We start from the raw sequence: 26,372 nt of genomic DNA, 5'->3' as shown, positions 1-26,372 counted from the left end.
GATGGCTGGGCCAGTCATTATGAAGTAGAGGGAGGAAGACAACACTAGTGATGGCTGGGCCAGTCATTATAAAGTAGAGGGAGGAAGGGAAGACAACACTAGTGATGGCTGTGCCAGTCATTATGAAGTAGAGGGAGGAAGGGAAGACAACACTAGTGATGGCTGGGCCAGTCAGTATGAAGTAGAGGGAGGGAGGGAAGACAACACTAGTGATGGCTGGGCCAGTCATTATGAAGTAGGGGGAGGAAGGGAAGACAACACTAGTGATGGCTGGGCCAGTCATTATGAAGTAGAGGGAGGAAGGGAAGACAACACTAGTGATGGCTGGGCCAGTCATTATGAAGTAGAGGGAGGAAGGGAAGACAACACTAGTGATGGCTGGGCCAGTCATTATGAAGTAGAGGGAGGAGGGAAGACAACACTAGTGATGGCTGGGCCAGTCATTATGAAGTAGAGGGAGGAAGGGAAGACAACACTAGTGATGGCTGGGCCAGTCAGTATGAAGTAGAGGGAGGAAGGGAAGACAACACTAGTGATGGCTGGGCCAGTCATTATGAAGTAGAGAGAGGAAGACAACACTAGTGATGGCTGGGCCAGTCATTATGAAGTAGAGGGAGGAAGGGAAGACAACACTAGTGATGGCTGGGCCAGTCATTATAAAGTAGAGGGAGGAAGGGAAGACAACACTAGTGATGGCTGGGCCAGTCAGTATGAAGTAGAGGGAGGAAGGGAAGACAACACTAGTGATGGCTGGGCCAGTCATTATGAAGTAGAGGGAGGAAGGGAAGACAACACTAGTGATGGCTGGGCCAGTCATTATGAAGTAGAGGGAGGAAGACAACACTAGTGATGGATGGGCCAGTCATTATGAAGTAGAGGGAGGAAGACAACACTAGTGATGGCTGGGCCAGTCATTATGAAGTAGAGGGAGGAAGGGAAGACAACACTAGTGATGGCTGGGCCAGTCATTATGAAGTAGAGGGAGGAAGGGAAGACAACACTAGTGATGGCTGGGCCAGTCATTATGAAGTAGAGGGAGGAAGGGAAGACAACACTAGTGATGGCTGGGCCAGTCATTATGAAGTAGAGGGAGGAAGGGAAGACAACACTAGTGATGGCTGGGCCAGTCATTATGAAGTAGAGGGAGGAAGGGAAGACAACACTAGTGATGGCTGGGCCAGTCATTATGAAGTAGAGGGAGGAAGGGAAGACAACACTAGTGATGGCTGGGCCAGTCATTATGAAGTAGAGGGAGGAAGGGAAGACAACACTAGTGATGGCTGGGCCAGTCATTATGAAGTAGAGGGAGGATGGGAAGACAACACTAGTGATGGCTGGGCCAGTCAATATGAAGTAGAGGGAGGATGGGAAGACAACACTAGTGATGGCTGGGCCAGTCATTATGAAGTAGAGGGAGGAAGGGAAGACAACACTAGTGATGGCTGGGCCAGTCATTATGAAGTAGAGGGAGGAAGGGAAGACAACACTAGTGATGGCTGGGCCAGTCAGTATGAAGTAGAGGGAGGAAGGGAAGACAACACTAGTGATGGCTGGGCCAGTCATTATGAAGTAGAGGGAGGAAGACAACACTAGTGATGGCTGGGCCAGTCATTATGAAGTAGAGGGAGGAAGGGAAGACAACACTAGTGATGGCTGGGCCAGTCATTATGAAGTAGAGGGAGGAAGGGAAGACAACACCAGTGATGGCTGGGCCAGTCAGTATGAAGTAGAGGGAGGAAGACAACACTAGTGATGGCTGGGCCAGTCATTATGAAGTAGAGGGAGGAAGACAACACTAGTGATGGCTGGGCCAGTCATTATGAAGTAGAGGGGGGGAGGGAAGACAACACTAGTGATAGCTGGGCCAGTCATTATGAAGTAGAGGGAGGAAGACAACACTAGTGATGGCTGGGCCAGTCATTATGAAGTAGAGGGAGGAAGGGAAGACAACACTAGTGATGGCTGGGCCAGTCATTATGAAGTAGAGGGAGGAAGGGAAGACAACACTAGTGATGGCTGGGCCAGTCAGTATGAAGTAGAGGGAGGAAGGGAAGACAACACTAGTGATGGCTGGGCCAGTCAGTATGAAGTAGAGGGAGGAAGGGAAGACAACACTAGTGATGGCTGGGCCAGTCATTATGAAGTAGAGGGAGGAAGACAACACTAGTGATGGCTGGGCCAGTCATTATGAAGTAGAGGGAGGAAGGGAAGACAACACTAGTGATGGATGGGCCAGTCATTATGAAGTAGAGGGGGGGAGGGAAGACAACACTAGTGATAGCTGGGCCAGTCATTATGAAGTAGAGGGAGGAAGACAACACTAGTGATGGCTGGGCCAGTCATTATGAAGTAGAGGGAGGAAGGGAAGACAACACTAGTGATGGCTGGGCCAGTCATTATGAAGTAGAGGGAGGAAGGGAAGACAACACTAGTGATGGCTGGGCCAGTCAGTATGAAGTAGAGGGAGGAAGGGAAGACAACACTAGTGATGGCTGGGCCAGTCATTATGAAGTAGAGGGAGGAAGAGAAGACAACACTAGTGATGGCTGGGCCAGTCAGTATGAAGTAGAGGGAGGAAGGGAAGACAACACTAGTGATGGCTGGGCCAGTCATTATGAAGTAGAGGGAGGAAGACAACACTAGTGATGGCTGGGCCAGTCATTATGAAGTAGAGGGAGGAAGGGAAGACAACACTAGTGATGGCTGGGCCAGTCATTATGAAGTAGAGGGAGGAAGGGAAGACAACACTAGTGATGGCTGGGCCAGTCATTATGAAGTAGAGGGAGGAAGGGAAGACAACACTAGTGATGGCTGGGCCAGTCATTATGAAGTAGAGGGAGGAAGGGAAGACAACACTAGTGATGGCTGGGCCAGTCATTATGAAGTAGAGGGAGGAAGGGTTGACAACACTAGTGATGGCTGGGCCAGTCATTATGAAGTAGAGGGAGGATGGGAAGACAACACTAGTGATGGCTGGGCCAGTCATTATGAAGTAGAGGGAGGAAGACAACACTAGTGATGGCTGGGCTTCATGTTCAGATGATTGATAACAGTTTGGATTGATAATAACTTGTGTGGTATATCAAGTCCATAGCTGTTTTTATAACTGGGTAAATAAAGTGACAGTGAATCATTTGTCTAAAAGTTTTAAATCGAAGGCTCTTAAACTAACCATTCATTTCCTTTCAGGGTAACCTCCCTTAACCCATATGTAGAGTATAAATACCTCTACCATAGAATTATATATAAAAAGGACTCTGTGGACTCACCCTTCTTGGTGTGTGAGGTGTGGGGTTGCTGGAGTTAAAGACTCACCCTTCTTGGTGTGTGAGGTGTGGGGTTGCTGGAGTTAAAGACTCACCCTTCTTGGTGTGTGAGGTGTGGGGTTGCTGGAGTTAAAGACTCACCCTTCTTGGTGTGTGAGGTGTGGGGTTGCTGGAGTTAAAGACTCACCCTTCTTGGTGTGTGAGGTGTGGGGTTGCTGGAGTTAAAGACTCACCCTTCTTGGTGTGAGCGGTGTGGGGTTGCTGGAGTTAAAGACTCACCCTTCTTGGTGTGAGCGGTGTGGGGTTGCTGGAGTTAAAGACTCACCCTTCTTGGTGTGAGCGGTGTGGGGTTGCTGGAGTTAAAGACTCACCCTTCTTGGTGTGTGAGTTGTGGGGTTGCTGGAGTTAAAGACTCACCCTTCTTGGTGTGTGAGGTGTGGGGTTGCTGGAGTTAAAGACTCACCCTTCTTGGTGTGTGAGGTGTGGGGTTGCTGGAGTTAAAGACTCACCCTTCTTGGTGTGAGCGGTGTGGGGTTGCTGGGGGAGCACAGGGCTGCAGGCCTGTCTCAGGGGTTTGTCGTAGGCCCCACACACCTGGGTGTCTGGGTACAGGGCGCAGGTAAAGTACACTGAGCTCTCATCTCTCACATCAGCCACGTGGCACAGCTCCTCCTCCTCACAGCCTGAAACACACAGAGAACACATGAAACACACAGAGGACACCTGAAACACACTTGAAACACACAGAGGACACCTGAAACACACTTGAAACACACAGAGGACACCTGAAACAAACAGAGGACACCTGAAACCCACAGAGGACACCTGTAACCCACAGAGAACACATGTAACCCACAGAGAACACCTGTAACCCACAGAGGACACCTGAAACCCACAGAGGACACCTGAAACCCACAGAGGACACCTGAAACCCACAGAGGACACCTGAAACCCACAGAGGACACGTGAAACACACAGAGGACACCTAAAACACACAGAGGACACCTAAAACACACAGAGGACACCTAAAACACACAGAGGACACCTAAAACACACAGAGAACACCTGAAACACACAGAGGACACCTGAAACACACAGAGGACACCTGAAACAGAGGACACTTGCGACACACATAGGACACCTGCGACACACATAGGACACCTGCGACACACAGAGGGCACCTGCAACACACAGAGGACACCTGCAACACACAGAGGACACCTGCAACACACAGAGGACACCTGTAACACACAGAGGACACCTGAAACACACAGAGGACACCTGAAACACACAGAGGACACCTGTAACACACAGAGGACACCTGTAACACACAGAGGACACCTGTAACACACAGAGGACACCTGTAACACACAGAGGACACCTGTAACACACAGAGGACACCTGTAACACACCTGTAACACACAGAGGACACCTGAAACACACAGAGGACACCTGAAACACACAGAGGACACCTGAAACACACAGAGGACACCTGAAACACACAGAGGACACCTGAAACACACAGAGGACACCTGAAACACACAGAGGACACCTGTAACACACAGAGGACACCTGTAACACACAGAGGACACCTGAAACACACAGAGGACACCTGAAACACACAGAGGACACCTGTAACACACATTATATGAGTGCTAAAGATGAAGGCCATGTGATAGTGGTGAGAAACAACTACAATATTCAGTGTATGAGACTCAAGGTGAATAGATTTTGGAAAGGCAAGACATGAAGCTGATATATCCTACGTTTCAGACACCACAGCTGAGCCTCCTGTGCAGAGAACTGATGTTTGAAGATCCAGTATTGCAGGCTGGGGACGTCCCGTTCAGAGTCCACAACAACAGCACTGCTGTCCAGGGCCACAAACGTCTCCTTCACTGCATCTGTGGGACGTGACAGAATGAGGTACAGCGTAAGAAACAGTCGGCTTAGGTTTTGGATCCTAGTAAAAGGAGAATTAAGAAGGCTAAACGAACCCAACAGAACGACTCTGGGGGCTTGTTGTGGGAGGACACTGCTACAGGCTGGAGAGGTCTTGGGACGAGTGGTCATGTCAGACTCTGAAAGATGGATCATTTTAGCATGTGAGAAAGATAAGTCAAGACAAGCCAGTAATGTTTATTCAGAAGTACATTATATGTACAATACCTTTCCAGAGGTAAATGCCTTGGAACCCAATAATGGTGGCCTGGTAGTCAGTTTTGTTCTTGCTTGATGTTGGCAGAGCTGTATCAGCTGTGAGAGAAACATACTGACCATTACATCACTTCATAACCACTTAGTTACAGAGTAACACTTCATAACCACTTAGTTACAGAGTAACACTTCATAACCACTTAGTTACAGAGTAACACTTCATAACCACTTAGTTACAGAGTAACACTTCATAACCACTTAGTTACAGAGTAACACTTCATAACCACTAAGTTACAGAGTAACACTTCATAACCACTTAGTTACAGAGTAACACTTCATAACCACTTAGTTACAGAGTAACACGTCATAACCACTTAGTTACAGAGTAACACTTCATAACCACTTAGTTACAGAGTAGAGTAACACTTCATAAACACCCAGTTACAGAATAACACTTCATAACTACTTAGTTACAGAGTAACACTTCATAACCACTTAGTTACAGAGTAACACTTCATAACCACTTAGTTACAGAGTAACACTTCATAACCAATTAGTTACAGAGTAACAGTTCATAACCACTTAGTTACAGAGTAGAGTAACACTTCATAACCACTTAGTTACAGAGTAGAGTAACACTTCATAACCACTTAGTTACAGAGTAACACTTCATAACCACTTAGTTACAGAGTAGAGTAACACTTCATGACCACTTAGTTACAGAGTAACACTTCATAACCACTTAGTTACAGAGTAACACTTCATAACCAATTAGTTACAGAGTAACAGTTCATAACCACTTAGTTACAGAGTAGAGTAACACTTCATAACCACTTAGTTACAGAGTAGAGTAACACTTCATAACCACTTAGTTACAGAGCAGAGTAACACTTCATAACCACTTAGTTACAGAGTAACACTTCATAACCACTTAGTTACAGAGTAACACTTCATAACCACTTAGTTACAGAGTAACACTTCATAACCACTTAGTTACAGAGTAACACTTCATAACCACTTAGTTACAGAGTAACACTTCATAACCACTTAGTTACAGAGTAACACTTCATAACCACTTAGTTACAGAGTAACACTTCATAACCACTTAGTTACAGAGTAACACTTCATAACCACTTAGTTACAGAGTAACACTTCATAACCACTTAGTTACAGAGTAACACTTCATAACCACTTAGTTACAGAGTAGAGTAACACTTCATAACCACTTAGTTACAGAGTAGAGTAACACTTCATAACCACTTAGTTACAGAGCAGAGTAACACTTCATAACCACTTAGTTACAGAGTAGAGTAACACTTCATAACCACTTAGTTACAGAGCAGAGTAACACTTCATAACCACTTAGTTACAGAGTAGAGTAACACTTCATAACCACTAAGTTACAGAGTAACACTTCATAACCACTTAGTTACAGAGTAACACTTCATAACCACTTAGTTACAGAGTAACACTTCATAACCACTTAGTTACAGAGTAACACTTCATAACCACTTAGTTACACAGTAACACTTCATAACCACTTAGTTACAGAGTACAGTAACACTTCATAACCACTTAGTTACAGAGTAACACTTCATAACCACTTAGTTACAGAGTAACACTTCATAACCACTTAGTTACAGAGTAACACTTCATAACCACTTAGTTACAGAGTAGAGTAACACTTCATAACCACTTAGTTACAGAGTAGAGTAACACTTCATAACCACTTAGTTACAGAGCAGAGTAACACTTCATAACCACTTAGTTACAGAGTAGAGTAACACTTCATAACCACTTAGTTACAGAGCAGAGTAACACTTCATAACCACTTAGTTACAGAGTAGAGTAACACTTCATAACCACTAAGTTACAGAGTAACACTTCATAACCACTTAGTTACAGAGTAACACTTCATAACCACTTAGTTACAGAGTAACACTTCATAACCACTTAGTTACAGAGTAACACTTCATAACCACTTAGTTACAGAGTAGAGTAACACTTCATAACCACTTAGTTACAGAGTAACACTTCATAACCACTTAGTTACAGAGTAGAGTAACACTTCATAACCACTTAGTTACAGAGTAGAGTAACACTTCATAACCACTTAGTTACAGAGCAGAGTAACACTTCATAACCACTTAGTTACAGAGTAGAGTAACACTTCATAACCACTTAGTTACAGAGCAGAGTAACACTTCATAACCACTTAGTTACAGAGTAGAGTAACACTTCATAACCACTAAGTTACAGAGTAACACTTCATAACCACTTAGTTACAGAGTAACACTTCATAACCACTTAGTTACAGAGTAACACTTCATAACCACTTAGTTACAGAGTAACACTTCATAACCACTTAGTTACAGAGTAGAGTAACACTTCATAACCACTTAGTTACAGAGTAACACTTCATAACCACTTAGTTACAGAGTAGAGTAACACTTCATAACCACTTAGTTACAGAGTAACACTTCATAACCACTTAGTTACAGAGTAGAGTAACACTTCATAACCACTTAGTTACAGAGTAGAGTAACACTTCATAACCACTTAGTTACAGAGTAGAGTAACACTTCATAACCACTTAGTTACAGAGTAACACTTCATAACCACTTAGTTACAGAGTAGAGTAACACGTCATAACCACTTAGTTACAGAGTAACACTTCATAACCACTTAGTTACAGAGTAGAGTAACACTTCATAACCACTTAGTTACAGAGTAACACTTCATAACCACTTAGTTACAGAGTAACACTTCATAACCACTAAGTTACAGAGTAGAGTAACACTTCATAACCACTTAGTTACAGAGTAACACTTCATAACCACTTAGTTACAGAGTAGAGTAACACTTCATAACCACTTAGTTACAGAGTAACACTTCATAACCACTTAGTTACAGAATAACACTTCATAACCACTTAGTTACAGAGTAGAGTAACACTTCATAACCACTTAGTTACAGAGTAACACTTCATAACCACTTAGTTACAGAGTAGAGTAACACTTCATAACCACTAAGTTACAGAGTAACACTTCATGACCACTGAGTTACAGAGTAACACGTCATAACTACTTAGTTACAGAGTAACACGTCATAACCACTTAGTTACAGAGTAACACGTCATAACCACTTAGTTACAGAGTAACACGTCATAACTACTTAGTTACAGAGTAACACTTCATAACCACTTAGTTACAGAGTAACACTTCATAACCACTTAGTTACAGAGTAACACTTCATAACCACTTAGTTACAGAGTAACACTTCATAACCACTTAGTTACACAGTAACACTTCATAACCACTTAGTTACACAGTAACACTTCATAACCACTTAGTTACAGAGTACAGTAACACTTCATAACCACTTAGTTACAGAGTAGAGTAACACTTCATAACCACTTAGTTACAGAGTAGAGCAACACTTCATAACCACTTAGTTACAGAGTAACACTTCATAACCACTTAGTTACAGAGTAACACTTCATAACCACTCAGTTACAGAGTAACACTTCATAACCACTTAGTTACAGAGTAACACGTCATAACCACTTAGTTACAGAGTAACACTTCATAACCACTTAGTTACATAGTAACACTTCATAACCACTTAGTTACAGAGTAACACGTCATAACTACTTAGTTACAGAGTAACACGTCATAACCACTTAGTTACAGAGTAACACTTCATAACCACTTAGTTACAGAGTAACACTTCATAACCACTTAGTTACAGAGTAACACTTCATAACCACTTAGTTACAGAGTAACACTTCATAACCACTTAGTTACAGAGTAACACTTCATAACCACTTAGTTACAGAGTAACACTTCATAACCACTTAGTTACAGAGTACAGTAACACTTCATAACCACTTAGTTACAGAGTAGAGTAACACTTCATAACCACTTAGTTACAGAGTAACACTTCATAACCACTTAGTTACAGAGTAACACTTCATAACCACTTAGTTACAGAGTAACACGTCATAACCACTTAGTTACAGAGTAACACGTCATAACCACTTAGTTACAGAGTAACACGTCATAACCACTTAGTTACAGAGTAACACGTCATAACCACTTAGTTACAGAGTAACACTTCATAACCACTTAGTTACATAGTAACACTTCATAACCACTTAGTTACAGAGTAACACGTCATAACCACTTAGTTACAGAGTAACACTTCATAACCACTTAGTTACAGAGTAACACGTCATAACCACTTAGTTACAGAGTAACACTTCATAACCACTTAGTTACAGAGTAACACTTCATAACCACTTAGTTACAGAGTAACACGTCATAACTACTTAGTTACAGAGTAACACGTCATAACCACTTAGTTACAGAGTAACACTTCATAACCACTTAGTTACAGAGTAACACTTCATAACCACTTAGTTACAGAGTAACACTTCATAACCACTTAGTTACAGAGTAACACTTCATAACCACTTAGTTACAGAGTAACACTTCATAACCACTTAGTTACAGAGTAACACGTCATAACCACTTAGTTACAGAGTAACACGTCATAACCACTTAGTTACAGAGTAACACTTCATAACCACTTAGTTACAGAGTAACACTTCATAACCACTTAGTTACAGAGTAACACTTCATAACCACTTAGTTACAGAGCAACACTTCATAACCACTTAGTTACAGAGTAACACTTCATAACCACTTAGTTACAGAGTAACACGTCATAACTACTTAGTTACAGAGTAACACGTCATAACCACTTAGTTACAGAGTAACACTTCATAACCACTTAGTTACAGAGTAACACTTCATAACCACTTAGTTACAGAGTAACACTTCATAACCACTTAGTTACAGAGTAACACTTCATAACCACTTAGTTACAGAGTAACACTTCATAACCACTTAGTTACAGAGTAACACTTCATAACCACTTAGTTACAGAGTAACACTTCATAACCACTTAGTTACAGAGTAGAGCAACACTTCATAACCACTTAGTTACAGAGTATAGTATCATCATCTATTCCACCTATACTGTACAGGCAGGTTTCCTGGACACAATTTCAGCCTCGTCTTTGACCCCAAAATATTTCCAATGGAGATCCTTAATTGAGTGTTTAAGTCCAGGACTAGGTTAAATGTGTGTCTGGGAAACAGCCCTTAAATGTACGGTAATAGTCTGGGTAGATATTCTTACTAATGGTGAAGTCTTGTCCTCCAAGGTTAAAGATGAACTGTTTCTGCAGTTTGTTGTAGGTGAGTCCAGCCCCACAGATCCTGTTAGCCTTGGCCAGGCCAGACACGTCCCAGTCTGCCTCACTGCATAGCAACATGTCTGGATAGCTCAGCAGACCACACATAATGGTACCTGGACAGACAGAGAAGAGACAGAGAGAGAGAAGAGAGAGAGACAGAAAGATAGAGACAGAGAGAGAATGATAGAGAGAGAGAGAGCGAGAGAGGAGGGGGAGATTTCAAGAATTGAATTGCTCATCAATGATAATAAAATATAATGTATTGAGATTTACATTGGTTCAGGATGTGCATTGGTTTTTATAAACTGGGTGGTTCGAGCCCTGAATGCTGATTGGCTGAAAGCCGTGGTATATTAGACCATATATCATGGGTATGAAAACATATTTATTTGTACTGCTCTAATTAAGTAGGTAACCTGTTTATAATAGCAATAAGGCACCTCGGGAGTTTGTGATATTTTTTTATTTTACCTTTATTTAGCTAGGCAAGTCAGTTAAGAACAAACTCTTATTTTCAATGACGGCCTAGGAACAGTGGGTTAAACTGCCTTGTTCAGGGGCAGAACGACAAATTTGTACCTAGTCAGCTCGGGGATTCGATCTTACAACCTTTCGGTTACTAGTCCAACGCTCTAACCACTAGGCTACGCTGCCGCCCCGTCTAAGGGCTGTATCTCAGGGCTCCCGACTGACGCGGCGGTCTAAGGCACTGTATCTCAGTGCAAGAGGCGTCACTACAGTCCCTGGTTCAATTCCAGGTTGTATCACATCCGGCCGTGATTGGGAGTCCCATAGGCGGCGCACAATTGGCCCAGCGTCGTTCGAGTTTGACCGGGGTAGGCCGTCATTGTAGATAAGAATTTGTTCTTAACTGACTTGCCTACTAGTTAAATAAAGGTTAAATAAATAAAGGTTAAACAGCCCATAGCCGTGTTATATTGGCCATATACCACACCCTCTCAGGCCTTATTGCTTACATATCCAACCTATTGGAAATCGGCTAAGATTCAATAAGTGTATGAGCTTCCTCACTAAGCAGCATCACACAACGTGGTTCTGGATTCTGTCTTCACATATGACACGGCCTTTTTAGCTCGGTCCGTTTGTGCTCTTGTCCACTTCATGGATGTCTTGGCATGACAAGGAGTTGGGCATGCTAGCACAAACAGACTGGCAACTCAGGCGACGGGCTTTTACCTCCGTTGAGAACGTTCTGGTTGAGGATGAAGCCATCACAGCAGGCGTTCCGGGTACACTCGTCCTGACAGAAACGATGGACGTCGGTCAGAGTGGTTCCTTCAGCTGCAAACACCATGGTACGGTACACACCAGAACTGGCCTTACGAAAACTCAACCTCTCAAAGGTCTTCTGGGCCTTGGTGGTGAATTCATGACCTATGAGAGAGAGAGAGACAGGAAGCAGGAAAAAAGGAAATAGATTCATGTCTGATTGTACAGTAGGTGAATTCCTTATTCTATTGAGAGGAGCTAGAGAGAGAGGACTTCATGGACTGCTGTGAGAGGAGCTAGAGAGAGAGGACTTCATGGACTGCTGTGAGAGGAGCTAGAGAGAGAGGACTTCATGGACTGCTGTGAGAGGAGCTAAAGAGAGAGGACTTCATGGACTGCTGTGAGAGGAGCTAGAGAGAGAGGACTTCATGGACTGCTGTGAGAGGAGCTAGAGAGAGAGGACTTCATGGACTGCTGTGAGAGGAGCTAGAGAGAGAGGACTTCATGGACTGCTGTGAGAGGAGCTAGAGAGAGAGGACTTCATGGACTGCTGTGAGAGAGAGGACTTCATGGACTGCTGTGAAGAGAGAGGACTTCATGGACTGCTGTGAGAGGAGCTAGAGAGAGAGGACTTCATGGACTGCTGTGAGAGGAGCTAGAGAGAGAGGACTTCATGTACTGCTGTGAGAGGAGCTAGAGAGAGAGGACTTCATGGACTACTGTGAGAGGAGCTAGAGAGAGAGGACTTCATGGACTGCTGTGAGAGGAGCTAGAGAGAGAGGACTTTATTTTTTTATTTTATTTTTTATTTTACCGTTATTTTACCAGGTAAGTTGACTGAGAACACATTCTCATTTGCAGCAACGACCTGGGGAATAGTTACAGGGGAGAGGAGGGGGATGAATGAGCCAATTGTAAACTGGGGATTATTAGGTGACCATGATGGTTTGAGGGCCAGATTGGGAATTTAGCCAGGACACCGGGGTTAACACCCCTACTCTTACGATAAGTGCCATGGGATCTTTAATGACCTCAGAGAGTCAGGACACCCGTTTAACGTCCCATCCGAAAGACGGCACCCTACACAGGGCAATGTCCCCAATCACTGCCCTGGGGCATTGGGATATTTTTTAGACCAGAGGAAAGAGTGCCTCCTACTGGCCCTCCAACACCACTTCCAGCAGCATCTGGTCTCCCATCCAGGGACTGACCAGGACCAACCCTGCTTAGCTTCAGAAGCAAGCCAGCAGTGGTATGCAGGGTGGTATGCTTCATGGACTGCTGTGAGAGGGGAGCACAAAGAACAGGATGGACATTGTGGATTTCAGCAGAGTCACTTTAGAAGAGGACAAACAAGCTCATACTGAACCTTTCTTCCTGATGACCGTGACGTCATGTCTGTCAGCCCCGTTCACCTTCAGAGAACAGCGCAGCTTCTGGAACATATCAGCACCTGCATTTCCCAGGAACCCTTTGGTCTGGGAATCACGAGGAAAGGGAACACTTGAAAAAGTTATCACACACCCAACAATATCAAATGGAAACAGCAGTTACAGCCAAACAGTTTCCAACACATCAAACCTACTATGTCAATTTGGTGTGTTGATTTGCAATGAATAATTGAATATAATACGATAGTAACATTTCTGAGAGATTATAGTGATGCTCCTTGTTTGATTAGATGACCCCTAATGACCCTGTAACCCTCTGCTATCTCCTGTAGTGTGAATCAGGGGTCCAGAGCCAGTTGATGACCCTGTAACCCTCTTCTATCTCCTGTAGTGTGAATCAGGGGTCCAGAGCCAGTTAATGACCCTGTAAACCTCTTCTATCTCCTGTAGTGTGAATCAGGGGTATAATGACCCTGTAACCCTCTTCTATCTCCTGTAGTGTGAATCAGGGATCCAGAGCCAGTTAATGACCCTGTAACCCTCTTCTATCTCCTGTAGTGTGAATCAGGGGTCCAGAGCCAGTTAATGACCCTGTAACCCTCTTCTATCTCCTGTAGTGTGAATCAGGGGTACAGAGCCAGCAGTGTAGGTGATACCTGATGAAAGCACTGTGCACAACACACCAACATGACATAGGTTGCTTCCCAAATAGCACACTACACCCTTAATAGAGCACTGCTTTTGACCAGTGGTGTAAAGTACTTCAGTAAAAATACTTTAAAGTACTACTTATGTAGTTTTTTTAGGGTATCTGTACTTTACTATTTATATACATTTTGGATGACTTTCACTTGAGTTATTTTCTGTTAAAGTATCTTTACTTTTACTCAAGTATGACAACTGAGTACTTTTTCCACCCCTGCTTTTGACCAGAGCCCCCAGAGCACTATATAAGAAATATGGGTTCCATTTGGGACGGGTCCATACTGTGGAGGCAGGAAAAAGACAGACTGTGGACGTCCCATACTTGTTCAGCGGTTTCGCATTGGATGTTAGCAGTGTCGGTGCTGTAGAGTTCACAGTGACTTTGTCCTTCTTCTGCGTAAAGGACAACGTAAAGACACGTCTGGACCTGGGCACAAGCTGGGGATTGACACAAACATAACCAATGTTTTACACTAGTGGGTTTGGTATATAAACACTTGGGGTGTGTCAGAAATTGCACCCTATTCCCTATATAGTGTATGACTTTTGACCAGGGTCCATAGGCCTGTAGTAAAAAGTAGCACACTACAGGGAATCGGTTGCCATTTGTGACACATCCTTTTATTGTGGAAAGACGACAACTTATTTTTTTTAAATGTAACTTTCCACAGTGACCTCACCTGACACACACGTCCTGAGTTGTTTCTCCATGGCCGTGTCTGACGTCTCTGAGCTGAGGACAACATAGTCTTCTGCTGCTATAGAAAACGCTGATCTGGGAACTGTCTCAAACCTCTCCAGAACTGCAGAAGGAGAAAGGGAAATATTAGGATACACAACAAAACAATGAAGGTGTTTTGACTCATTAAAAAAATAGCCAAACTTCCGAAATTCCTTTTTTTGTTTTTGAATGTGTTTTTCTCTTGCTTCCATGACAACTTGACATTGCTCTAGCACCTCAGTCATTCCTGTACTGTAAATATAATATGTAGAAATATACCACTTGAGGTAATATGAGTTCCTTTTAGTTAAAAAAAATACAAAATAAAGTACAAGAAAGGTTGCAGCTTTGACCTGTTGACTAAGAGCATAGCAACACAAGTAGAGGTCACACACAAAACTCTTAACCTCAGTCGTCAGTGCCTCAAATCCTAATAACATGATTCCTAGGTTTAGTCTCTCTCTAGTGATCCTCAGACAGAACCTGAGTCACAGGAAGTGGTCCAACTGGCACCCTATGAAGTACACTACTTTTGACCAAAGCCCAATGGTCCCTGGCCAAAATAGGAAGTATGGCGCCATTCAGGACGCATACAGTGTGACTCAGGTATCTGTTGATGTTACAGCCATGTGTTAAAACGCACCTGAGTCACCTGAATAAGAACTTCACGCTCAAACTGTTTGTTTGTCTCCAGTCCACAGAGACAATACATTCACTTCCTGGGGCAGCAATACAAGATACTCTTTGTTCTTTAAACGCTGTCCCAGACAGTACCTGCACATTCTCCCTCAGACAGAGGCTGGCCAGTGGATGTCCACTCCAGCTGCTCTCCGCTGGACGTCACACAGCGCCACCTCCTGGTCTGGATGTCCTGCTGGGCCGACAGGAAGTCCCCTCCCTCTGAACACCTCAGGCCATTGCGCTGGCACTCTGTCAAACCTGGACATCACAAAACACACATATACATGGTGAGTTGAGCAGTTAAGATGCCTATGTTTAGGGGATAGGACGATGGTCCTCGACCTTAGTAAATATCATAGATCTACATAATAATAAAGTCAAATATACTCCCCCAATGCTCTCTCACACTGGGTGAGCTGAGCAACAGAAAGCCAGTGGTAATAATGAACCCAAAGAGTTACATGTCTCCCATCTCCTCACTCACAATGTGTGGCAGTGGAAGCCCCGTTAGTGGACGTGCCTTTAGGACACTTGGTACAGAAGTCTGACCCATCCTGGTCTTGGTAGGAGCCCTGAGGACAGGGAGAACACACACCTCCACTGGAAAACATACCCGCAGGACACACCACTATAGGGGAGAGAGAGCGAGAGAGAGCGAGAGAGAGAGAGCGAGAGAGAGCGAGAGAGAGCGAGAGAGAGCGAGAGAGAGAGAGCGAGAGAGAGAGAGCGAGAGAGAGCGAGAGAGAGAGAGAGAGAGAGAGTGGGCGAGAGAGAGTGGGCGAGAGAGAGTGGGCAAGAGAGAGTGGGCGAGAGAGAGTGGGCGAGAGAGAGTGAGCGAGAGAGAGTGAGCGAGAGAGAGGGGGCGAGAGAGAGGGGGTGAGAGAGAGGGGGTGAGAGAGAGGGAGAGAGTGAAAAGAAAGATGGAGAGAGAGCGAGAGAGAGAGGGGAGGGAGAGAGAGAAAAGAAAGATGGAGAGAGAGAGAGGGAGAGAGAGAAAAGAAAGATGGAGAAGAGAGAGAGAGAGAGAGAAAGAGAGGGTATGTTATACATTCAGTTACTAATAATGCTGTCAACCCGGGTCATGACCTTTAGTAAATCAGTAAGTAAGCAGTTTTATTTCATATGAACTGATATACAGTAGTTCAGACCAGGTTGTGTTTTAGGGGGACAGGTAATAAGGACGTACCACATCCTGTTCCAACACGCTGGTAGCCATGGGAACAGCCAAAGTCGGGTGCTGAGGTAGAGAGGACTCTGGGTTCAGAGGTCAAGAGGGAGCGGTAGGGGTCACTACCCATCAGGCCTAGCAGCCCATCCAACAGCCTCTCCTCACTGAGCGCCACGTCTGGAAACAGATGATTCACTAATGACTTACAATCCACAAATACTTCTGTTTTACCATTCAATGAAACATGAAAAGGCGCGTTGCACACCTCCAATACAATATACACACAAAGTCAAAGTTTAAAATGCATAAACTAGTCTTGAAACATATTTAACGGGTGTGAGACAGTATTTGTGGCTTTCATAGAGAAATATTTGCGAAATATTGTCTGTGCTCCTTACCGACGTCATGCAGGTCCGGCAGAACAGAGACAGGAAGGTCTGAGAGAAGAGCCCTCCAGCTGACCTGAACACTGACGCTTTCCTCACTCACACACTCTACAGAGACGGACGACTCATCACACACTGACACAGAGCTGAACATCAGCTAGAACAGGAGAGACACAGTAGTTAGTCAACCTGTACAGACTCATCACACACTGACACAGAGCTGAACACCAGCTAGAACAGGAGAGACACAGTAGTTAGTCAACCTGTACAGACTTATCACACACTGACACAGAGCTGAACGTCAGCTAGAACAGGAGAGACACAGTAGTTAGTCAACCTGTACAGACTCATCACACACTGACACAGAGCTGAAGGTCACAGTAGTTAGTCAACCTGTACAGACTCGTCTCACACTGACACAGAGCTGAAGGTCACAGTAGTTAGTCAACCTGTACAGACTCGTCTCACACTGACACAGAGCTGAACATCAGCTAGAACAGGAGAGACACAGTAGTTAGTCAACCTGTACAGACTCGTCTCACACTGACACAGAGCTGAAGGTCACAGTAGTTAGTCAACCTGTACAGACTCGTCTCACACTGACACAGAGCTGAAGGTCACAGTAGTTAGTCAACCTGTACAGACTCGTCTCACACTGACACAGAGCTGAACATCAGCTAGAACAGGAGAGACACATTAGTTAGTCAACCTGTACAGACTCGTGTCACACTGACACAGAGCTGAACATCAGCTAGAACAGGAGAGACACAGTAGTTAGTCAACCTGTACAGACTCGTCTCACACTGACACAGAGCTGAACGTCAGCTAGAACAGGAGAGACACAGTAGTTAGTCAACCTGTACAGACTCGTCTCACACTGACACAGAGCTGAAGGTCACAGTAGTTAGTCAACCTGTACAGACTCGTCTCACACTGACACAGAGCTGAACGTCAGCTAGAACAGGAGAGACACAGTAGTTAGTCAACCTGTACAGATGTACAATCTTAATTTGATCTCCCTGCTGCAGGCGAACTTTCCTGCAACGCAGGACATTTTAAACTTTGTAGAGTATTTGAGGTTTAAAAAGGCTTCTGAAGTTTGTAATTAACAGACTTGATTTTCCTTTATGAAAAAGAGATCAACACTTACAAAATTGCTCAATAATTATAATCAACATAATAATTAATATTTCCTGTTGCTGCAGGACTATTTTCCTGCTCTAGCAAACTGGCTCAAATGAAGATCCTACATCTGTAAGTAGCCAGCCAGCGTTCTGTCCAGTGGGTGTACTTGTGCATCAAGCTGCTTTGCGTCACAGTTCTGTCTCGGACGAGACTTCCTCAGTCAACTATAGACAACCAGCTGTAGTACAAAACACTCATATGCAAATCAATAAAGTCCATATCATTAAATCATTAAATCATGCCTGTACATTTTCTAGAGAGCTTATAGGGCTGCGTTTATGAATACATCTGTAGTTAATGAGTTGAGTGTTCTCTAAGAAGGTATGTTTTGCATTAGTTCAGGTTCTGTTGTTCTGGAGTGTCTCCTGCAGGCACCTTTCCATTCAAAGCAAGTTACACATGGTTTTCACTAGCTGTTATTGCAACAGTAGATGGCAGACACACACACACACACCAACCTGCAGGCTGCAGAGACCCTTGGCCCTCATGTCGTGGAGTAGAGAGGTCTGCAGGCTGGAGTGAAGGGAGGAGTTGCAGGATCCCTGGCCTGGAGACAGGGCGAGCTGGAGCACCACAGAGGTCTGGACGGTTTGGAGCACCTGAAGTCCTGGAACACACAGAGACAGAGACAGAGACATGACATCATGAAGTCTAGACTCCAAAGCCCTGCCAAACACACAGTGATTCCATCAAACTGTACACAGCACTGATTACAGTGTGACGCATCAACGGTCCAAGTGAGACGTAAACAGTCAGACATGAGCAACAACTGAACGCTGAGGGAGAAAACAACTTCCCTTTAACATCAGGACACTTTCACTACTAGATAGTCGATGAGTGTTATGACTGAATGTCAACTCCTGAGAGCATTTGTCATATTACCCTGTTTTTCAGACAGACAGGAAGTCTGGTCATTCTGTGTTAGACTACACACTGTGGAGGTCTGGTCATTCTGTGTTATACTACACACTGTGGAGGTCTGTCTGGTCATTCTGTGTTATACTACACACTGGAGGTCTGGTCATTCTGTGTTATACTACACACTGTGGAGGTCTGGTCATTCTGTGTTATACTACACACTGTGGAGGTCTGGTCATTCTGTGTTATACTACACACTGTGGAGGTCTGGTCATTCTGTGTTATACTACACACTGGAGGTCTGGTCATTCTGTGTTATACTACACACTGGAGGTCTGGTCATTCTGTGTTATACTACACACTGGAGGTCTGGTCATTCTGTGTTATACTACACACTGTGGAGGTCTGGTCATTCTGTGTTATACTACACACTGGAGGTCTGGTCATTCTGTGTTATACTACACACTGTGGAGGTCTGGTCATTCTGTGTTATACTACACACTGTGGAGGTCTGGTCATTCTGTGTTATACTACACACTGGAGGTCTGGTCATTCTGTGTTATACTACACACTGTGGAGGTCTGGTCATTCTGTGTTATACTACACACTGTGGAGGTCTGGTCATTCTGTGTTATACTACACACTGGAGGTCTGGTCATTCTGTGTTATACTACACACTGTGGAGGTCTGGTCATTCTGTGTTATACTACACACTGTGGAGGTCTGGTCATTCTGTGTTATACTACACACTGTGGAGGTCTGGTCATTCTGTGTTATACTACACACTGTGGAGGTCTTGTCATTCTGTGTTATACTACACACTGGAGGTCTGGTCATTTTGTGTTATACTACACACTGTAGAGGTCTGGTCATTCTGTGTTATACTACACACTGTGGAGGTCTGTCTGGTCATTCTGTGTTATACTACACACTGGAGGTCTGGTCATTCTGTGTTATACTACACACTGGAGGTCTGGTCATTCTGTGTTATACTACACACTGTGGAGGTCTGGTCATTCTGTGTTATACTACACACTGTGGAGGTCATTCTGTGTTATACTACACACTGTGGAGGTCTGGTCATTCTGTGTTATACTACACACTGTGGAGGTCTGTCTGGTCATTCTGTGTTAGACTATACACTGTGAAGGTCATTCTGTGTTATACTACACACTATGGAGGTCTGTCTGGTCATTCTGTGTTATACTACACACTGTGGAGGTCTGTCTGGTCATTCTGTGTTATACTACACAATGTGGAGGTCTGTCTGGTCATTCTGTGTTATACTACACACTGTGGAGGTCTGTCTGGTCATTCTGTGTTGTACATTTACCACAGTGTGTAGTCTATCTGCTAAATCAGATCATGTCAAGCTTGGCAGAAGTTACATCTTTTAACAGAAAGCTTGAGATATTTTTTTAGGTCATTGAGGCAAACCAAAAGTCCCAATACGGTTTGAATATTCAGAAATTGAGAGAGAGACAGAGATACTCTCAGAGAGAGAGGGAGAGAGACAGATAGAGAGACAGATACAGTTAGAGATACAGAGAGAGAGAGAGACAGAGTGAGAGAGATACAGAGAGAGAGAGAGACAGAGTGAGAGAGAGACAGAGTGAGAGAGAGAGACAGATAGAGAGAGAGAGACAGATAGAGAGAGAGAGACAGATAGAGACAGAGAGACAGATAGAGACAGAGAGACAGATAGAGACAGAGAGACAGATAGAGACACAGATAGAGAGAGACATAATGCATTTTAGGGATAATAAAAAATCTCTACTGTACAGAGCCAGAGAGAGGTAGAGAGCCAGTCAGCCAGACAGACAGAATATGGGGTGTTTGTTTGATGTGGTGTGTGGTTAGTTACTCTGACAGGCTTGAGGAAGTGGGGCCTCCTTCACCCAGGTTCTGGTCTCCACGTCACACAGTAACTGCATGTTTACAGGAAGTGTGCTTTCGTAACCCAGGTGACAGATGAGGTCACAGTTCTGCTGGCCACCAATCACGTCAGAGCGACAGACCACGTCACCGTGGGTAACGGTGATGTCAGAGAACGGAGAGGGACACTGGGGACCTGGAGACAGAGAGAATACAGGTAAATAGATGGAAGACAAAGTTTTACTGAGATGTGTAAATAAATAGTGAATTTTAATATGAAGTGTTTGTCTTTCTATTTGTACAGATAGAATAAGCTTTTGGTAACAGATGGGATATTGTTATTGGCCAACTAAACGCTCCCGTCCGTGTGTGTGTGTGTTTATGTAAACACCTGTGGCCATCTTTAAACATCCAGGACATTAATACCAGACTTACTGTCACAGGCTGGGGTGTTCCCGGTGCCGCGTGGGGTCCTGGTTCCAGGCAGCTCCTGTCCATCTGTCTGAGACACACACCAGCAGTCTGTCTGGTCACACTGCAGCGAGGAGAACAGCCTTCCATCCACCTGGCACTCCGGCTCATAACCTACCACAGACTGACCTCTGTCTTTCAACAACTGACACCAGCTAGGACCTAGAGAGACACATGGAGGACAGAGGAGATGGGTTCATCCTGTTATACATGTTCAACCTTTTGATTTAGCAAATTGCAGACGGCAAACAAGATGTGAAATAGTTGAGTCCTTCAGATGGACTTGATATACAATGTGTTATAAAATTAAATTGTATTTCTTCAAAAGGGAAGTATATGAACATGTCTGTCCCAAAATAAGTGATTGATTGTTATATGTGATTGATTGTTATATGTATTGATCGTTATATGTGATTGATTGTTAAATGTGATTGATTGTTATATGTGATTGATCGTTACATGTGATTGATCGTTACATGTGATTGATTGTTACATGTGATTGATTGTTACATGTGATTGATTGTTACATGTGATTGATTGTTACATGTGATTGATTGTTACACGTGATTGATTGTTACACGTGATTGATTGTTATACGTGATTGATTGTTATATGTATTGATTGTTATATGTATTGATCGTTATATGTATTGATCGTTACATGTATTGATCGTTATATGTATTGATCGTTACATGTGATTGATTGTTACATGTGATTAATCGTTACATGTGATTGATTGTTACATGTGATTGATTGTTACATGTGATTGATCGTTATATGTGATTGATCGTTATATGTATTGATCGTTATATGTATTGATCGTTATATGTATTGATTGTTATATGTGTTGATTGTTATATGTATTGATTGTTATATGTATTGATTGTTATATGTATTGATTGTTATATGTATTGATTGTTATATGTATTGATTGTTATATGTATTGATCGTTATATGTATTGATCGTTATATGTATTGATCGTTACATGTGATTGATTGTTACATGTGATTAATCGTTACATGTGATTGATTGTTACATGTGATTGATCGTTATATGTATTGATTGTTATTTGTGATTGATTGTTATATGTATTGATCGTTATATGTATTGATTGTTATATGTGGAGTGTGTTAAACAGGTCAGTACATGTGAGGTCTCCACTGGGACTCAGGGTAGCAGGCTGGATGGTTTCCCCAGAAACAGGACTGACACACCAGGCTCCACCTCCACCTGAAGACCCCTTCTGGAGCACAGAGAACTGGCCACTCTGGAAACACACAGACAGCACCACAGCCACTGTTATCAAGGACACATACTGTACATTCAGGACAATAGAAGAAGACTTTATAGTCCAATAGAAACTGGTGTCGTGCTTTATACCAACCCCTCTGAGACACAGACAGAAGTTACAGCAAGGAGGAGACAGACAGAAGTTACAGCAAGGAGGAGACAGACAGAAGTTACAGCAAGGAGGAGACAGACAGAAGTTACAGCAAGGAGGAGACAGACAGAAGTTACAACAAGGAGGAGACAGACAGAAGTTACAGCAAGGAGGAGACAGACAGAAGTTACAGCAAGGAGGAGACAGACAGAAGTTACAGCAAGGAGGAGACAGACAGAAGTTACAACAAGGAGAAGACAGACAGAAGTTACAGCAAGGAGGAGACAGACAGAAGTTACAGCAAGGAGGAGACAGACAGAAGTTACAGCAAGTAGGAGACAGACAGAAGTTACAGCAAATAGAAGACAGACAGAAGTTACAGCAAGGAGGAGACAGACAGAAGTTACAGCAAGGAGGAGACAGACAGAAGTTACAGCAAGGAGGAGACAGACAGAAGTTACAGCAAGGAGGAGACAGACAGAAGTTACAGCAAAGAGGAGACAGACAGAAGTTACAACAAGGAGACAAACAGAAGTTACAACAAGGAGGAGACAGACAGAAGTTACAGCAAGGAGGAGACAGGCAGAAGTTACAGCAGAGGAGACAGACAGAAGTTACAGCAAGGAGGAGACAGACACAAGTTACAGCAAGGAGGAGACAGACAGAAGTTACAGCAAAGAGGAGACAGACAGAAGTTACAGCAAGGAGGAGACAGACAGACGTTACAGCAAGGAGGAGACAGACAGAAGTTACAACAAGGAGGAGACAGACAGAAGTTACAGCAAGGAGGAGACAGACAGAAGTTACAGCAAGGAGGAGACAGACAGAAGTTAAAGCAAGGAGGAGACAGACAGAAGTTACAACAAGGAGAAGACAGACAGAAGTTACAGCAAGGAGGAGACAGACAGAAGTTACAGCAAGTAGGAGACAGACAGAAGTTACAGCAAGTAGGAGACAGACAGAAGTTACAGCAAGGAGGAGACAGACAGAAGTTACAGCAAGGAGGAGACAGACAGAAGTTACAGCAAGGAGGAGACAGACAGAAGTTACAGCAAGGAGGAGACAGACAGAAGTTACAGCAAGGAGGAGACAGACAGAAGTTACAACAAGGAGACAGACAGAAGTTACAACAAGGAGGAGACAGACAGAAGTTACAACAAGGAGGAGACAGACAGAAGTTACAGCAAGGAGGAGACAGGCAGAAGTTACAGCAGAGGAGACAGACACAAGTTACAGCAAGAAGGAGACAGACACAAGTTACAGCAAGGAGGAGACAGACAGAAGTTACAGCAAAGAGGAGACAGACAGAAGTTACAACAAGGAGGAGACAGACAGAAGTTACAGCAAGGAGGAGACAGACAGAAGTTACAGCAAGGAGGAGACAGACAGAAGTTACAGCAAGGAGGAGACAGACAGAAGTTACAGCAAGGAGGAGACAGACAGAAGTTACAGCAAGGAGGAGACAGACACAAGTTACAGCAAGGAGGAGACAGACAGAAGTTACAACAAAGAGGAGACAGACAGAAGTTACAGCAAGGAGGAGACAGACAGAAGTTACAACAAGGAGGAGACAGACAGAAGTTACAGCAAGGAGGAGACAGACAGAAGTTACAGCAAGGAGGAGACAGACAGAAGTTACAACAAGGAGGAGACAGACAGAAGTTACAGCAAGGAGGAGACAGACAGAAGTTACAACAAGGAGACAGACAGAGCAGAATTACGGCAGAATAAAACAAAACGAATTAATTTCCTGATATTTATGCTCCACATTCTGGTGAGGATATTCACCTCTTCACAAGTGGGGTCGTAGGAGGACTGTGTCCAGTCAGAGAGCAGAGCCTGAGCATAACCTCTCTGACACCGGGTCTGGCCTGGAAGACGAGAGGAGATTTCCAGAAAACAACTCAAATCATTCAACATCGACAACAGCAGGTGGGAGGAGTGTTGTCCTTACATACAGAACAATGAAAGTCAGCGAGAAAATATGTCCTGTCTTACACTGTGGTCTCTGTAGGGAGCGACTGGTCAGGGAAGCTGGGATGTATCCTCCTTCCTCATCCACACACCAACACTGACCTGGAGACAGTTACAACTCAGTTAATATAACACTGACCTGGAGACAGTTACAACTCAGTCAATATAGTACTGACCTGGAGACAGTTACAACTCAGTCAATATAACACTGACCTGGAGACAGTTACAACTCAGTCAATATAACACTGACCTGGAGACAGTTACAACTCAGTCAATATAACACTGACCTGGAGACAGTTACAACTCAGTCAATATATTACTGACCTGGAGACAGTTACAACTCAGTCAATATAACACTGACCTGGAGACAGTTACAACTCAGTCAATATAACACTGACCTGGAGACAGTTACAACTCAGTCAATATAACACTGACCTGGAGACAGTTACAACTCAGTCAATATAACACTGACCTGGAGACAGTTACAACTCAGTCAATATAGTACTGACCTGGAGACAGTTACAACTCAGTAAATATAGTACTGACCTGGAGACAGTTACAACTCAGTCAATAAAACACTGACCTGGAGACAGTTACAACTCAGTCAATATAACACTGACCTGGAGACAGTTACAACTCAGTCAATATAGTACTGACCTGGAGACAGTTACAACTCAGTCAATATAACACTGACCTGGAGACAGTTACAACTCAGTCAATATAACACTGACCTGGAGACAGTTACAACTCAGTCAATATAGTACTGACCTGGAGACAGTTACAACTCAGTCAATATAACACTACTGTAGCTACTTTATTAGTCTTATCTGTTTCCAACAAACATATTATGAATGAGACAATGAGACGTTGCTCATTATGAGAGGTGTCCTTCTAGAAGGGTCTAGAGAAGGTATAATGACCTGTACTGTGGCTTGTATTACACTACTACAGTTACAATGCAAAGCTGGGTTGGAGGTCGGAGGTGTGACTCTGACCTGTGCTGGGGTGGCACTGGGTGGGCAGCCACTGTCTGTGGGCATCACACTGGGGCCTGTAGGGCTGGTAGCCCAGCAGTAGAGACTGTCTCTCCTCCACAGACACTGCCTGCTGGCTCTGCCAATAGAACCGCAGGGCTGGGGAGAGAAAATACGTAGGTTCCCACCGTGTTGACTGCAATATTATAGACATGTTTCAGTTAATAACAACAACAACAAAACACTATGACAGAGAAACAATGACGTTGAGATGACACTAAATATTACAACAGTAGCCACCGAACACTCTTTAGTAGTTAACTCCTGGCAATGAAAGAAACAAGTAGTGGAGCACATCACGCAGAGGATATGACATCACATCCAGAGGATATGACATCACACCAGACGTACTGGAGTGGGCAGCCAGTCGTAGAGCAGAGTGGGAGTGGCTCAGCAGCCTATCAGAGAGCAGCGTGGTCTGGTGGGAGGAGGAGAGGGCGTGGAGTAGCTCGTCAGAGGTCAGACGGACTCCTTCGGCCAGCAGGTAGCTGAGCCCCAGAGGAGAACATCACGCAGAAAAGCATGAGTTGACACACATGTTGGAGAGGTGCTGACTAACGGAATAGTACAGTGTTTTTATTTAAATACAACATATTATTAATATTATAAATAAATATAGTCACAC

The 26,372-nt window shown here is 43.9% G+C and overlaps 1 protein-coding gene across 1 annotated transcript in view; it reads right to left on the bottom strand.

The window, feature by feature from the left end:
• The window catches only part of LOC129856778 (thyroglobulin-like), an 83,381-nt gene that overhangs the window by 42,807 nt on the left and 14,202 nt on the right, over positions 1–26,372 (bottom strand). Inside the window, exons 13-33 of the mRNA XM_055924495.1 lie at positions 26,099–26,235; positions 25,709–25,846; positions 24,738–24,815; positions 24,528–24,610; positions 22,505–22,625; positions 21,322–21,519; positions 20,876–21,082; positions 18,600–18,760; positions 16,981–17,125; positions 16,601–16,759; positions 15,899–16,042; positions 15,508–15,672; positions 14,693–14,815; positions 14,335–14,450; positions 13,286–13,394; positions 11,884–12,081; positions 10,629–10,799; positions 5,436–5,522; positions 5,264–5,347; positions 5,033–5,170; positions 3,776–3,949 (exon numbers count right to left, since the gene is read on the bottom strand). Coding sequence (XP_055780470.1) covers positions 3,776–3,949; positions 5,033–5,170; positions 5,264–5,347; positions 5,436–5,522; positions 10,629–10,799; positions 11,884–12,081; positions 13,286–13,394; positions 14,335–14,450; positions 14,693–14,815; positions 15,508–15,672; positions 15,899–16,042; positions 16,601–16,759; positions 16,981–17,125; positions 18,600–18,760; positions 20,876–21,082; positions 21,322–21,519; positions 22,505–22,625; positions 24,528–24,610; positions 24,738–24,815; positions 25,709–25,846; positions 26,099–26,235 — 2,936 coding nt within the window. The remainder of the gene's footprint in view (positions 1–3,775; positions 3,950–5,032; positions 5,171–5,263; positions 5,348–5,435; positions 5,523–10,628; positions 10,800–11,883; positions 12,082–13,285; positions 13,395–14,334; positions 14,451–14,692; positions 14,816–15,507; positions 15,673–15,898; positions 16,043–16,600; positions 16,760–16,980; positions 17,126–18,599; positions 18,761–20,875; positions 21,083–21,321; positions 21,520–22,504; positions 22,626–24,527; positions 24,611–24,737; positions 24,816–25,708; positions 25,847–26,098; positions 26,236–26,372) is intronic.

Source organism: Salvelinus fontinalis, chromosome 6 (assembly GCF_029448725.1).
Source record: "Salvelinus fontinalis isolate EN_2023a chromosome 6, ASM2944872v1, whole genome shotgun sequence".
Taxonomy (NCBI): Eukaryota; Metazoa; Chordata; class Actinopteri; order Salmoniformes; family Salmonidae; genus Salvelinus; species Salvelinus fontinalis.
Note: the sequence above shows the minus strand (reverse complement) of the source record. Positions and strands in the feature narration are given on the sequence as shown.